Source organism: Lampetra planeri, chromosome 50 (genome assembly GCF_965212315.1).
Source record: "Lampetra planeri chromosome 50, kcLamPlan1.2.h2, whole genome shotgun sequence".
NCBI lineage: Eukaryota > Metazoa > Chordata > Hyperoartia > Petromyzontiformes > Petromyzontidae > Lampetra > Lampetra planeri.
The window spans coordinates 396192-411971 of record NC_136156.1 but is presented as its reverse complement, the minus strand read 5'-3'; the positions used below and the strand labels follow the sequence as shown (position 1 = coordinate 411971).

Sequence of the window (15780 nt, the reverse complement as noted above, 5' to 3'; positions counted from 1 at the left end):
CGCGGCGTGCGCAGCATGGCGGCGCCCATGGGGAGGCGGCATGGCCTCAGCGTGTCGCGGTGCGTTGAAGCTGTAGAGGAGCTGCTGATGAGACACGCGGCGCCGAGGCCAAAGCGACTCCCCGAGCAGCTCGCGGAACACGCGGAGCCGCCGGGGAAGGCGCGGTGCTCGCGAGAAACCCGCCCGGCGCGAGTGTTCAAGGAGCGCAGTGCAAGGCACCTCAGGCAGAGGGACCTGGTGGTACCCAAGGGGGTGCTGGAGATGTTGTTTGAGGGGGGCCAGGTACTGCAATGGCTCTCGCGCAGTTCCAGACACGAGCACGCGCAAGCAGCCACCAGTTGCGGTGCTCGTTTTACTCGGCTTGGGATGATGGGATGGATTGCTCTCCCATTCTCACCCCCTCCCGCCTACCTCGGCGAGTCGTGATGATGAGTTGTCACGAGCTCATTCATTCATCACGCATAGTCAGCGAAGAACTGTTGCACCAAACGTGTCACCCCTTGCGACAGCATTCGCTTAAACTGATCTTGCTTGCCATGCACCGGCGTCTCGACTGATTTGTTTGATACACGGATCGCGGGGGCGTTTCGGAGTCAAGTTTTGGCAAAACAATCGATCCAATGTTTTGCCTGAGTCTTAACGTTTTTATAATTGTTGGATGAGCGTTTGGTTATGGTTCACACAGCTTAAGGCTCAACAACGACTTTCCCAAGTTGACGTGTTTACCTGCAGGCTTGCCCCATATTCGCGTCAGACAACATTCTACGATCCATGCAGATTTGATCGTTATATGTCCAAAGCGGGACCACACAGGGGATTTACAACGTCTAAAGTTGATTCTAGATTTGAAGCTTTCGTGACTGCAAGGATTCATATTCTTAGGTTTTTTCGGTAAAGTCACGTAGGTAAAAAATTAAAATTAATAAAAGTAAAATAAAAATCACGACGTTTCGGAAGCAACACAAGCTTCCGTCTCCAGGTGGAACCGTCACAGCACGATACTTACATGACTTTACCGAAAAAACCTAAGAATAAGTCTAAAGTTGAGTTTGCCCGCTGTGTGTGCGCAGGTTCCGAGCGCGTTCATCGCCGATTTGATGAGCTCGCATGATCCCAGGCTGCCCACCGTTACCGACTGCGTGCAGACAGAGAGCGGCCTGGCTGTTCGGTTCGATCGGCGCGAAGTGTACAGCAGGGTACTGGGAAGACCCCCCGTATCGGACCTCATGAGTGATGCTCGCACATCAGAAGGCCACAGGGCGTCACTTGAAGGCACGGCAGACCTACCGTCTGTTAAAACGCTCTCGCTGAACTGCTGTTTGCCAAATGAGCGCTCGTCGAGCGAGGATGATTATTGTTGCGAGTGTCAGGAACATGGGAATTTACCAGAAGTTGCAAAGCGAGAACTCCGAAGTTGCGTGGTGGTCAACTGTCCGTGTCTGCACCGATGCGAGCCGCTGACACCAGGGCATCTGCGCTGTGTTCTCCTGGCCCATCAGCTGTCAAGACTGCTTTCGCTTGATGGGTGAGGATGACCCGATTATTACTTAGTGCGCGTCCCATTGCATTGATACATCGGGAAAACAATCTAGATTTGAAGTTTTCGTGACTGCAGGGATCCATACTCTTTGGTTCTTTCGGTAAAGACACGTAGGTAGAAAATAAATGAAATCACGACGTTTCGGGCGCTTGTATTGCGCCCGAAACGTCGTGAGGTGGAAATGAGCACCACCCTTCAGTGTGTAGTTCAGTGATAACTCCTGTGGGCTGTTGCCTAACACGGGTTGGGTAATGCACAACTCTGCAAGAGTTACAAATTGATTCTTCATCTCATGATGCCGATAGCACAATCGGAGTAAAATTTGAAATGAGACTTCAACATTAAATAAATGTGTCAAGAAACTAAATGTGAGAAAACGGAAGTAACGTGAAAAATAAATGTGGCGTATAGTACTGTAGTAGATGAACGCTTGTGCCATATTGACTTTGCATTCAGTTTCAACTCTTTGCTGACCCTTTGATCGTCGATATAAGATTGAGACGTGCTTTGTATATTATGTGCGCAGCTATCACGTGTACAAATGTCCAGCCATCAAGGAAGGGGCACACGTGGAGGTCCTGAAACCACTCCGGTTTGAGTGGCCGACATTAGCAGCCGAGAAAACGGCGGCGCACGGTGACTCTGGTCCTCTCACCGACCCCGTGGCGGAGTGCCGGTCGAGGCTCCTGCAGTCAGGGTTCGCGGAGCCAGTGGAGAGGCAGAGTGCGACCGAAACCAAACTCTCACGCCGTTCCGAGCCGGAACCGGAAACAAACAGGAAGAAGGAGCAAGCGCAGAGGGAAACCAGAGTGACGAACGAGGCAGAAGCAGCTCGTTCACCTCCTGATCAGATGTATAGAGTCAACCTCCAGCAGTTTGTGAGCACGCGTTGCCTTGAAGGAATGGACCCAAATCTAAGCACCGTCTTGGGTAAATATAAGGCGTGCAGGAATGCACTGATCCCTCGATTAAAATAGATTTTTACGCTTACAATATATGCAACTAATCATGTGTGTCAGAATGGATTGTTTACAATTAATGCGAATGAATTGCTAATTATAGGCTCAGGAAGTGAAACATCTTATGGGACAAAATAAATAAATGCTAACAAAACGGTAAAAGTGAGACCAGATTTGATTCTCTCATCAATTCTTCAAAATCGCTGCAGAAGGGGAAAATTAATCAATACATGTCGAGTACATATGTTCCTTGCACATTCAGATTTTGTACTGTGTTGAACGAACAGCATCTCACTTTTGGGTTTGACACGGCGGTGATTCTTTGTGAATCTGATTGGATGTTTAAACGTTGTCTGTGCTGTGGGTTTCATGCAGTTGATGACGATTACTTGGCTCAGGTGGTCGAGTTAGAAGCTGCACTGAATGGCTGCCAAGGCGGTGAGGTAAGTTTTCCTGTCTGCGCACACTCACTGGATGCCTCTTGGTCATAATGCTCCACTGTACTTGCAACCCAGAGGTCACTGGTTACATTTCCTGGCGCCCCATTTGAAATAATCGTCCAAGTTTCTTAAATCCCTCCCCCCCCCCAAACCTCTAGCCCTGGTGGCGGGCTGTTAACTACCTCATCTGGTATGCAGGAGGACGTGGGTTCAATCCCGACCCTGACACGTATATATTTGGAGTTAGCGTGTTCTCCCTGTTGCATGTATTTTTCCCCGGGTCCTCTGGTTTTTCCCTCCACATTTAGTATCAATATGCGTTTTTAGTATCAACATGCGTTTAGAGTATTTGGCTTCTATACATTTGCACATGATAAGCCACTTCGTTGAGTTATCATTTGTGGCCAGGTCGCTTCTGTAAAAGAGCTATATAGGTCAGTGGGCCTTACCTGGTAAAATAAAAAGTGGTTTTAGTTTATAAGAATCAATGGGAATACCAGAGTTGGTCAATCCGCTAGTCATATGTACTGGTGGGGTAACGTGAATTCAGTTTCAAATTCAGTTTCTGAAGAAGATCCCATAATGTGGGGCGAAACGTCCACCAATGTACAACACCAGATAAGACAACCCACAGAAACATTGAAGAGCTATACAGCACAACTGATAAAACCTACACAGTGATACAAGATCAGTTTGCTACTGCATTTCCAGTGTATTCATTGCATGTCTGTTTATGTTTTCAGACCCGTCTTCTGCATATCGTTTGTTGCGAAGAGGAGTTTAACCAGCAGAAAGTTGATTTGCTTCTTCAGTTGGTTGGTCAGAGTGATGCTGTGAAGATGCAGGTGAACTCCACATAGAAACAAAAGCAAAAGCGTCAGGCAAACATCACATACAAGTTGAATAAATGTTCACTGACATAGATATGAACTCTTAGAAATTGCATGAATATCCCTTTCTTTCGTGACGGCCATTATGTTGTTATTTAGGTAAGTTAACAGTGCACTGTGCTCTGGCCTTCACTGGTGTCCTCAGCCCATTCACCATACCCTCCCTCCCTCCCTGTATGTGCCTATGACCCATATGATTCACTATGCATGGCTATTGCTCACGATTCGTTGTACACAACTGTGTTTCAAAATAAATGTTTTGCACTGAACGTCAAATATAATTTGAAACACAATGATTTAATTCAGCCATCTACGAATAATGCCTGCTCTAGGGGCTAGTTGCGTGACACCTTTGAGAGTCAATACATATTCTGGACTCATTTCATAAAAACAATGTCTTGATTTTGCTTTGGAGAAAATCACCGACCAGCCTGCAACGTATCATGTATTCTTTGCAACAGAGGCACGTGGTGGTTGGCAGTGTGAAGACGGGAGAAGGGACTTTGCAGGTTAACGCGCTTGAATATTTACGGTACGCTACTTTTATCGTGGGGGGAGCATTTGGTGCAGTGGTTTTCGCGCCGAGCTGTAAACCCGGAGATCCAAGTCTCATTCCCAGCCATGGCTCACATCAGCCGTGGGTGCTGTCTGCACAAATCCTGAGCCACCCCTTCACCGGCCTGTGCTCACCAGCGTGGTGAAGTATGGCCAAATAACGCCCGTGCCTGACATGGGGTGGAGTGGCTTTGATCTGGCAGTGGACTTACAAAGGGCTGTCAATTATTATAATTATTAAGGGATTTTAATTAACTTGGGGTCACATTAAAATATGTTTCAATGTGTTACAACACGATATACTTGAACACTCTATATTGTATTGGATGGAAAATAGATGTATCCCGCCCAGAAATTATATTGAATTTTTGTTTTAAGTTTTCTATGAGGGAAACTGTTCAACCGTTAAATTATATCCAAACTTTGCAATCGACAGTGTACCTGCTGCTCTAGACCAAGCTCCAATTACACGTGCTGTTTTGTCTGCGCATTCATATACAGTCCACTGTCAGATGTGGGCCTCTGAGTGTTACTTGACCATGCTTCAGCATGCTAGTCAGTGTGGGTTTGTGAAGGCGATAATTCACACGTGTTTCCTCTGCTGTTGGTGACATCAGACCCGGGTACTCTGTCTACCTTCCTCAGGTCGTACGTGGAATACACCAGAGCCTCTTGCTGTCCCTCTTCTTAACCAAAGTGTTCTCTTGCAGGCTCCGCCGAGCACAAATGAAAGAGGCTTCAGTTATGAAATACGGGAACTCGGTGCAAGGTACGATCGTCCGTCTGCTGCAGGGGTAGGGGACCTGTTCCTTACTAAAGCCGAATAAAGCCTTTAGATAGATACCTTTGGCATGCAGCCACACATTAACACACATCTGTGGGTTATTCCATAATCCAAAACATTATTACGGTTCACCTTTGCAAGTGCCTGAACGTGCTAAACTTAGAAACACGGTGTTCCCTTGTTGAAAATAAACCCTCCTAAAGTATTTGATTAGTGCGGCTAAGATGTTGGCAGTGATGGATACATCTCTTTGTGGGCTGTTTCTCAGCGGTGTGGCCGTGGGCCGTCTGAAATTAAGTTGACGGCCATATCTGGCCCACAGGTCATAGGTTTTTTTCACCTCTGTAAAACGATCAAGCAAATCAACTCTTTGTTCATAGTATCAAAGTATCTCCTAGCTCCAACAAACATTATCGGATGCTCATTTCTGTTGGCAGCTGCTTACAAATGGTGGATATTCAACATTTTTATATCAGGGGCCTCTCTCTGCAAGTTGGATGGATATATGTTGCGTACGTAGCTGAACGTGCGAATCGGAGATGCGAGGGAAAGACAACAAACTAAACACAAAAGTAGTTTGAAAGAAATTAGTTTTCAATCTAGATTTAAAAGTGCATCGCTCCAGTGGCTTCCTTATAAGCTGACCACTCATGTCTAGTCAAAAGAGTGGTACTCATTTTACAGATAATGGAGGGACCGGTAGCTCTGATCAAATCAGATCTCAGAAGCTTTGCAAGATTGAACCTTGATAGTGCTTGGGTGGGCACCCACTATGCATAAACACAAATGTAACACTATCAGTAGAGGGCAGTGCAGCTCAATATTTGTTTATATTGCACGATGTTCCAACATCTCAGCTCCCCACCTGAAGAGCTTGATGAAGTATGGTTAAATAACTCCTATGACCCGCACGGTGTCGGTAGGCCATCATTCAGCAGTGGATTGACAAAACGGCTGTACGTGTACATGAAGGGATGAATGTGTGAGGTGTTATCGACGTGGTGGATGGGAGTGTTGTTTAACCAGCTGACTGGCCGGACCGTGTCACGTTCACAGGCCCCGAGTGGGAGGAGATTATCGACGTGATGACCGCAGCGACGGTGAAGTTTGAGCTGCTGTCCTCGGCTCACCGCAGCACGGTGCGCTCATTCCGCACGGCGACGCCGTCCCACTCGCTCTTCATCTCACATCTTCACATCGCTCAAACAAACTAAGAGAGGTCTCCAGGGGGGGGCTCTGAGGTCGGAGCGCCGAGCTGGCGCCGTTGGCATCCTGCGCTGGAATCCAGGCAGCCGCCTGCCGCCATTAAACCGGTTCCCCAAATGCAACGAGTTAGCGGTCGAAGCCAGGGGTCAGCAACCAAAGTAACAAGAACCAAATTCTTTCCAAATTCAGTAAAAAATATGAAGAGCCGCAATGCGTAATTCACGTGGATACGAGAGAGTGGCCCTTAAAGAGCCACCGCATGCGGCTACGGAGCCGCAGGTTTAAACCCAGTTACCAATGACTACCAAAAAAACCCCCATCACATTCTCTCGGAGGTTGAATGGCACTGGGTCAATTCATTCCTTCATTCGTTCATGCAAAGCCACCCAACACGTAAGAATATTTACGACGTAACAATCCTCAAATTAACTTTTTACTTTCCGCCATTCGTTCGTTCCATCGCTGATTCCGTCACGTGTGCACACCTGCAGCTGCCGCTGGAGCTCAGCGAGGCTGCGGAGAGAGCGAGCGCCGCCAGGGGACGGCGGAGCGGCACGTTCGTCATGTACAACGCGGCGCGTCTCTCCACGCTCTTCCACAACTACCGCACGGCCGTCAAACGAGGTCCCGCGCTCAATCAAAGTGCAGCGGCAGCAGCGGAATTAGTGGCAGCAGCAGCTGCTAGGACCACTGCTGCAGCGCGCAACATGACCACTTCACGATGTCACTTGTTTGTTTTTGTTTGGTTGTTGCTTGGACTAAAAATTTGATCCAGCTGAAAGTCATTACCAGCGTTAATTGCGTAAATGAAATTAGTGACAAACACATTCAACGCAATGTGTTCTTTAAACCAGTCAACGGTGAATCTTTGAGTGGGCAAAATCATCAGGCGTAAAGATGACTATGACGATGATTGCCCGCCATTTGTATGAAGAAACATACCAAGATAGATTAGTAACGTCTTGAAAAACTGCAATGCATTGAGAAAGACCGAATGTGGATATTAGCTCGACTGTAAATGTATATTACAAGATTTACAGAGTTCACTGATTGACTGACTTGATAATATTGGGTGGGGGTTTAATTGCACGCCCCTAACACCCAACGTTTAATAACCAAGAGTGAACTAATTTTGACTGCTTTGCTTCACTTTCAGAATGGCGAAATAAAATCCAGAGACTAAGATTTGGATAAGATAAAAAAAATTAATGACTTAATTAAGACTGCTTTGTTTATACAACTTTTGTGTAAACAACCCAGGGAATAACATTTCATCTTGCTAATTGCTTGAGTTGGAACATCTTGTTTGCACTGGTGTCTGGGTGTCAGATGACCCATACATGTAGTAAACACGTCACATACAAACAGTTTAATCCCTACAACTTGTGCAGTATACATTTATGCGTTGGATATAATGATGATTTATGACCTTGGAACTATCATTTTTTTGTGTTAATGTATTCCCACAAAATTTCCATGCTTTTCAAATTCACCATTTGATGAAAGTTGAGAATTATTTTGTTGGGTATTATTTTTGTACTGTAGTAAGTATGGTTAAAACAGTAACATGTGCATTTTATTTACCACCTAATTTCTCACGTTATGCATACGTGTTGCCTCAATGTCTATTGGCCAATGCAGGAATGTACCCAAAGTTTCCTGAAGTATCTTCGTTGGATTTCTCGCTGCTGAATGAAGAGGTAAATTAAACACTTTGTGACTAACGATGCCCTGTATTCACATTGCTGCAGATTAAACATTGCTAGAACCGCAAACACACGGGTGTGGGTAAGCATTACAATAAACACAAAGCAAATAAATGACGGTGCTATCGGTCGGTCGTGTTCGTGGGTCACACTTTAGGAAGAATGGCGCCTTCTCTACAACTACATCGTTCCGTTTGGGGAGCTGCTTTCTCGTTCATCTCATCTGGAACCGGCGCGGGGAATTCACGCGACCGCGCACACGGACGTGGTACCAAACAAGCCGCCCTGGTTTTTCCATTTCACAAAACGTGCCCCTCGCGTGTCAGCGAGCGTCAGCGGAGCAAAGCGCCAAACGCTTTGAAAGCCACACAATGTCGCGCCGAGGGGGCCGCTATTCAAATTGTACAGTGCTTGAGTCAGCATCGCTGGGGGGGTTTAATAATAACCGTGCATTCGATTGCGGAACAGCAAGTCCGCCTTCCGGAATGTCTGGCTTAAATAAATAATCTATTGTTCTGTTGACATTTGGTGTTCACTCATTGCAAGAAAACGTGCTTGGGTGCCTCGCAAATGAACACATTTCCATTGCAATGACATCATTGCAGAATGACTGCATGCCCGAGCCACGCTGGAGTCCATTCGCAGTCCCGGCACATTGGTGAAAATTCCACATTGCTACGGTGGTCAGAGCACCGCACTACGAAACCCACCATCCTAAGTTCAATTCCCAGCTACGACTAATCGCAATGGTGAGGGATGTATGAAACGGTCCCGGCCACCACCTCCTCCTCCACCAACCAATGTGGTGAAGTATGGTCAAACATCCTCCTTGACTGACATGTAGGGAGGCCTTCATCTAGCAGTGGATTGACAAATCCTGAAAATGTTCTCAATTATGTAAAATAATTAATCATTTTAAAGGATTGGTACATGTGCTTTACAGATATCACTGTTAGATTGTACCCCTTATCCTCTGTACAACTGAGCCACGCTGGGGCCGTGCCAAGCCAGCTCAGCTCAGAAGGCGCCAGGTAGTTTTGCCACGACAGAACCCAAGCCGTGCCACGGATGTCACACGCATTGAATGTGTCATTAGTCCTACACCTGGCCCTGCTTGGCCCCAAGCCAGATTTAGGTGTCTTGTGAGGTGAGCTTTTGATGGTTTGTTAGTGGCTCGGCTCAGCAAACAGCCACTTGAAAAGCACCTGTATCACGAGAGCTCCCGCGCTGGCATGGTTCAGATGTGCAAGTGGAAAAAGAGTTATTCGTTGTGAATTGTGACTGCCGTTATTAATGCTTAAGAGTCTTGGGTGGTAGTGGAGTCAATGGCAATGCCAGTTATGGGGGTCGCAGTGATGCTATAAGTGAATTGTTGCGATGTCGTGGTGTGTTTGTTCTGCCCTCCCTGCTTCACACACAGCTCTACAAGTTCCTGGTGGAACTCAGCATGGACTTCAGCTCCTACTACAACCGGGTTCGCGTCCTCTCTGTGAGTAATCAACACAGACAGCTGACTCATGATTTAAGATTCTCTGTCTTTATTTTATGCATGTAGGCATTGTGTAGTTTTACATCTCATTCCTTGGGGCTGTTCATTTCCACGCAGTAACTTTTATTTTAGATATTTGTGTTATCATTTGAAATGTTAGTTTTTTGCACACATTAATCACTTAAGATAACATGTAATTCTGAAGTATAAACAGTCATATTTGAGAAGAAGCAACACTGACAACAATTCTGCAGTTATTTTCTTCATAATTTGGGTACAAATTATACGAAGAGGTAGCTTCATGTGTCCGTAACAGTTGCTAACCAGGAGATGCATTGGCAGAGGGCCCCACTCAGAATCAGAAATTTGAGAGTGCAAACCAGTGGCATAGCATGGTTGTATGTGTATGTATGTATTCATGTTGACCTTCTTTCGTACCGTACGTAGCCAACCGTGCTAATCAGAGGTGCGGGGGAAGGACAACAAACTAAACACAAAATAAATTGTAAAGAAATGCGTTTTCAAATCTAGGGGCATGGAGCCTGGTGCAAAGGAATGAAATGGAGGCCCCCTGTCTATAAGCCATGCTCTGTACCATCTGTTGATCTTCCACGAAACTCATGGTTCACCATAAATTGCATCCACTGCACAAACAATGGCAGATGCGGATACCTGATGCACAAATGGAAAATTAGAAACTCTCCAGTCGTGTGCGGCTGTGGTCATTCAGAGCAGAGACCCTACAACGTGTAATGACGCAATGCCCCGGTCCACACAAACATACGAAGGAGACATCACAACGATGATACACTCTGCTGCTCCTGACGCGGTTATCTGGCTTAGCCACCTGAATGTGACATTGTAGTTGGTGCTCCTCATCTACATTAGCCGTACGAAAGAAGAAGCGTCCCCTCCGGCCGATGGGCCCCATGGCAGTTGCACCTCCTGCACACTGAATAGCCACGCCACTGTTTCAGACCCTGGCTGGAGTGTCACCTCAGCCTATCATGTGATGAGTACCACTTTGTGGAAGGTCAACAGTGGTTGTCTTGAGGACTGACTGACTCCTTCCATATGATTGTGGAATTTTCACCATTAAATGTACGGGGGGGGTTTGTTTCCCTGTCGGAAAAAGTCTTGGGACTGGAAAAAACAACGCGAGAAACAGCCAGCGGGTGAGCAAATTGATCCAAGAGAAACGGGAGGAAGGGCAGAAAGTGAGAAAGGGAGGCTGAATTTGTGAGTGGGGCCATGTCCTTAAGGCTTTTATTAGGAATCCACTGGAGCTGTGCAATTTTAAATCGAGATTGAATACGCATTTCTTTAGAACTGCTTTTTGTCTTCAGTTGTCCTTCCCCCGCACCTCCGATTAGCTCGGTTGGCTATGTACGGTGTGAAAGAAGCTCAATGTACATACACATACAAGGCTGAGCATCTCACCCACGTGCCCCTTTGCGATTGCCCAGGAACCCGTGCCGCACCTGTCCGGGATCATGTTCGCCCGGCTCCGGCTGCTCGAGCGTCTCCAGGAAGTGATGCACGCCGCAATGGCGGCCCTCGGCCTCCCGCCATTGAAACAGATTTGACGCGGCCCGGCGCTGGGTCACGGTCGTCGCAAGGTCACGGTCGTGGGTCTGAGCCGCAATAAGACAAATGTCACGGGCTGCCGTTTCTGAAGTACGAGCCAAAGGTGGGGAAGCTGTGACCCACGGGCTGAATACAACCCTCGACTTCCTTTCACCTCGCCTTTTGACACAATTTTAAATGGTCCGCAAAATATATTTATCCATCACTGCAAACATCTTAGCCACACTAAACCGGTACTAGAGGGGAATATTTTTAACCTGTCAACACCGTGTTTATGATTTTAGACGTCTCGCAGTGGCAGAGGTCACAGAGCTGTGGGTGTTGGCGTGTGGCGCGCCGCCAAACACGTTTGAAAGTCCGGTTTGGCTCTCGGTGGTAAGGGGAAAGCTCTCCCCATAAATCCACTATGTGGGTGAGCCAACCTGCTACAGGATGATGAGGCGCTGCTCGTAAGGCGTAAAGATAGTAGGTTGTTGACCTGTCAGTGTGGAATTTAAGTGTCCATGTCGTGTGTGGGTTACTCCCACGATTGTAAATGCATGAATGGTGAGGTAAAGGTGGAGCCCTGCAATGTCTTGCTCATGTCACTGCTGGCAGAAGAGCCTTCACGAGAGGGAGCTCTCGCAGGGCCCCTATCGAGGGTATTTTGCCTCTTTTTTCTCGGTGGCCGTACATTTTGGCAGAGGTGGGATTACTACACGATCCACGGTGCACTACTACCCCTCTATACTGCGGCGCAGATGGGGCAAGACCCTGCACAAGAGTTCACTCGTTCGTGTATAAATAAAATGCATTATTGTGGTTACCGTCCATTCTCCTGAACGGAGTCATTAATGACCACACATTAGGTTTGTGCACCACTTTGTTTATGGCCTCGAGGTGGTGGTTCTGTCTAACCATAACCACCCCCCCAGAGCCAGCATGCACAGCTTCTCGCCCTCCCACGAGTCAACCAACCCCTCCTGTGTGTATTCATCGTGAAAAAGTTCAACCGCCTCAATAAAATCCCAACATTTAACTCTGCAAATGAAGACCGGTGTGTTTATTGTTGTTGGACTGTATCATGCGTTGAGTTGCTGCACAATTCAGTGTCCCGCTTAATGCGACACTGCCGTGCCGCTGAGAACAAAAACCACCAAATTAAAGGTACGGACGGACGTTTCCCCTACTTTGTGATTCAGCCAAAAAGTGGAATTGGACCTAGACACGAACATTCGTATAATCCGAATGTGTCACGTCACAGGAATGGATGTGACGTCACAGAAATGGATGTCACGTGCACGACGCCATTGCCGTGAGTTTCACACCAATTCGGCGTCAGGTGTCGCAGGCCATCGGGTGACGTCACCTTTCGTTAGCACGAAGACGCTTGCGTAACTATTACATTCTTACATTTAACATTATTACTTAACGTAAATTACCTGTTACAATATATGAAATTGTCCTTAATCTGAAATGTTTTCATCCGACACTCATCCCTAATAAAGCGAAAAGCTACACAATGCAACACGGTCTGGTCAATCATTGTACTGAGTGTAATTTAAACACTGTTTAGTGATGTATTTCAGACCACGATATGACAAACACGACACTTCAGGGAACAAGATGCCACATCCATGTTCCTCTCTTTACAAATGGAACAATTTTTCATGATTAATGTAACATTTTAGACGCATACATCACGTTACAGTAACATTGTACGTTTCTGCATTCATCGCTGAACATATTTTGCTTGCAACGAATGAACTAAAATAAACGCCATAACCATTAGGTGCACTGAACATGCAAGTGTGTCACTCGCTTTCATTTCTAGAACTGGTAAAGTGCAAAACTAAGCTGCATTTGGTTGTGCAAATTACCATGCACAAGCACAAATTGGAGTTTGTGTGTAAATTTATTTCAAAGAGGTTAATATACTGGCTTTGCTACACGATGTATTATCGTGTATTGTTTACTGTGATAGAAAAAGGAAGTACTGTATAATTGCTTCTTTAAAAACGAAACATTTAAATCAACATGTCAGCCTGTAGCAAGGCCTGCCTCTGGCAATAATAAATCAGGATGCTACCTTAAATGCCCTCGTTAATCTGAAGCGTTCTACCAGTGGTCTCCGCCTGGTGCATTTCAAGTGGTACAATACTCAGACTTGAAACTAGGATCTCAGCAGTGCACCTCGCTTAGACTTCACACCTGCGGTTGCAGAAGATGATCCGAAGACGATTGCTTGTGTTGCGATCGAAACGTCGTGAGTTTATTATTTTATTATTTTTCTACCTACGTGACTTTACTGAAAGACCCAAAGAGTATGAATTCCTGCAGTCACTAAAGCTTTACGTCAATATTTAACCGCCTCTACGGGGAGGGTTTCCACACAACCATTAGATCTTTAAACAGACTCCGAGACGAGAAGGCTCATCTGATCGAGTCGCTCACTTCTCTGAAGAGATGCCACGACACCAAGTAATACCGAGAGCCTTTACACTCACATCTGCTGCTGTTCAGGGCCGGCCGAGCCCTGATCTCAGTGAGAATAAGACTGCTCCGTTTTGAACTAGATCATTTAGACAAGACTCTCTTACAATCACACAGCATTGACAGAAAAAAATTTCTACATCTGATTGGGACCATGTAGATAGCATGACAGCCTCTTCAGCCGACTCGATGTCAGCTAAAATGCAAAGAGAACCTGATTTCCAAGTTCAGCCTCCTGTCTAAGAAGAATCCAGAGCCACACAAAAAAGTTAGACGTTGATAAGATTGTTATCAACCAGAGTAACAGCCCAATTTCCAACAGTCTAAAATCGGTACTAGCTAAAGGGTTGAATTTCGCAGTCACCCCTAAATTCATGCTAGTCGATGATACCATTGTCCAGGTCGACATAGCCCTTAAAGGTTTGGGACACGTTCCTGCAGACGTGGCGAGATCGGAAATCGCTGCAATCCTAAAAAACGCTAAGAAACCCATCAGCAACATCAGCAAGGATGAGCGCTTTGAGCTTTCTCAACTGAAAAAGAGATATGACATAGTCATCCTCTCAACTAACAAGGGCAATGCCACTATCATCATGTATAAAACCACGTGCAATAACAAAATTCAGGACCTACTTAATGATGGCAGCTATACCAAAATCTATAGAGATCCTACCAACCACCTGGTTACGAAAACCAACAATATCATCACTGATTCGACATCTTTAATCGCACCAACCAAGCGGCTCTCTCTAAAACCCTCTGCTGCTAGACCACCCAGATTTTATGGCTTACCAAAAATCCATAAAGAAGGTACACCACTTCGTCCTATCGTCTCCACCATTGGCTCACCCACCTACAAACTGGCCCGATTTATGTCTGAGACCTTGCTGCCATTCACTGGCAAGACCACCTCAGCTGTACTCAACTCAGCTCACTTGGTTTCTCTAATTAAAGACATCTCACTATCTCCAGGTGATTTGCTTGTCAGCTTCGATGTATCTTCTTGGTTCTTTCGGTAAAGTCACGTAGAAGGGAAGTAATACAATAATAAAATAAAACAAAATAAAATAATTCTCACGACGTTTCGGCCACAACGCAGGCAGCCGTCCTCAGGTGAAGACCAGGTCTGTAGGGGAGTTTGGTACAAACTGAGCAATCATTGGAAGGACGCTATTAACCAGGTAAAGTCATAACTGGCTGTGATGCTTCCATCCTACCTGCCTATGTTAGCAGTTATTTCCGACTCTCTGAGTTACATTACCTTGTTAAATGTCTTTACATTAACAGGCTAAATGTCTCACTAACATAGCCACTGCTTCTCTTTTCCTCGATGCGGCGGTGGCGCTCGTTGTTTAATCGGCTGAATGTCTCTCATCAACACAGCCGCTGCTGCGGGAGCCGTCTCACATTGACATGCTCATCTCTCATCTCGAGCAATGCAATGGCTTCTTCAGCACTAACCGTGGGGTTACATTAACAGATTGACATGCAAATCTCTAGCAACACAATAGCCGAGGTATAGCGAGCTCTGCGATCTTACATTTACTTGCAAATTCCATCTCTAGCCCCGCCCACTTACCCTCGGGTTGTACCCCATCTCAAACATATATAGCCTTTGGCTGCAGCAGCAGCTCTCTCGCTGTATTTTCTCTATCTACGTGACTTTACCGAAAGACCCAAAGAGTATGATCTGTGATGCTGACATCGCACGCAATGAACGAACGGACATGTGTGTGGATGACACGTGATGCTGTATCCTAGCAGTGCACCGACTCTGACATAGCACGCAACGAACGCGTCATTAGCCCTGGCCCAGCTTGGCACCGTGCCAGATTCAGTCTTGCGAGGCCAGAAGATGAAGGTTTGCTTCTGGTTCGCCTCGGCAAATGAGCCGTGGAAAGCCACCCACACCACGAGGAGTCCCATGCTGACGTGGCTCGGATGTGTCAGTGGAAAAACGGTGTTCGAGTCACCGCTACTGCGTGGCCCTCACAATGACCGCAGGGTCTGCCTGGGTACGGACGAGCCCCGGGGAAGAACTAAACTCTTAAACATCTCCAGCAGCCGCTCGTCCTCGTCTTGTGGGATCACAGAAGAGCTCCTCCTGGCCGGCAGCTTCCTCGGCGGCAGCGGGGGCCCGTCGCCTGTCGCC

The 15780-nt window shown here is 46.7% G+C and overlaps 1 protein-coding gene across 1 annotated transcript; it reads left to right on the top strand.

Annotated features, from left to right (window-relative positions):
- LOC144734251 (DALR anticodon-binding domain-containing protein 3-like) lies at positions 1 to 12183 on the top strand. The gene is made up of 13 exons (XM_078616373.1): positions 1 to 282; positions 1071 to 1525; positions 2067 to 2470; positions 2875 to 2942; positions 3683 to 3784; positions 4291 to 4361; positions 5095 to 5153; positions 6225 to 6307; positions 6866 to 6998; positions 8016 to 8074; positions 8238 to 8348; positions 9501 to 9569; positions 11036 to 12183. The coding sequence occupies exons 1-13, from the start codon at positions 16 to 18 to the stop codon at positions 11153 to 11155; spliced, it is 2001 nt and encodes a 666-aa protein (XP_078472499.1). The 5' UTR covers positions 1 to 15; the 3' UTR covers positions 11156 to 12183.
- Positions 12184 to 15780: the final 3597 nt, after the last annotated feature.

Bases quoted from the DNA above. Each gene is read 5' to 3' on its own strand.
- LOC144734251 (XM_078616373.1), top strand. From the start codon at position 16: ATGGCGGCGCCCATGGGGAGGCGGCATGGCCTCAGCGTGTCGCGGTGC. The intron at 3,785-4,290 runs GTGAACTCCACA...TCTTTGCAACAG, and splicing joins GTGATGCTGTGAAGATGCAG to AGGCACGTGGTGGTTGGCAG. The intron at 5,154-6,224 runs GTACGATCGTCC...TCACGTTCACAG, and splicing joins ATACGGGAACTCGGTGCAAG to GCCCCGAGTGGGAGGAGATT.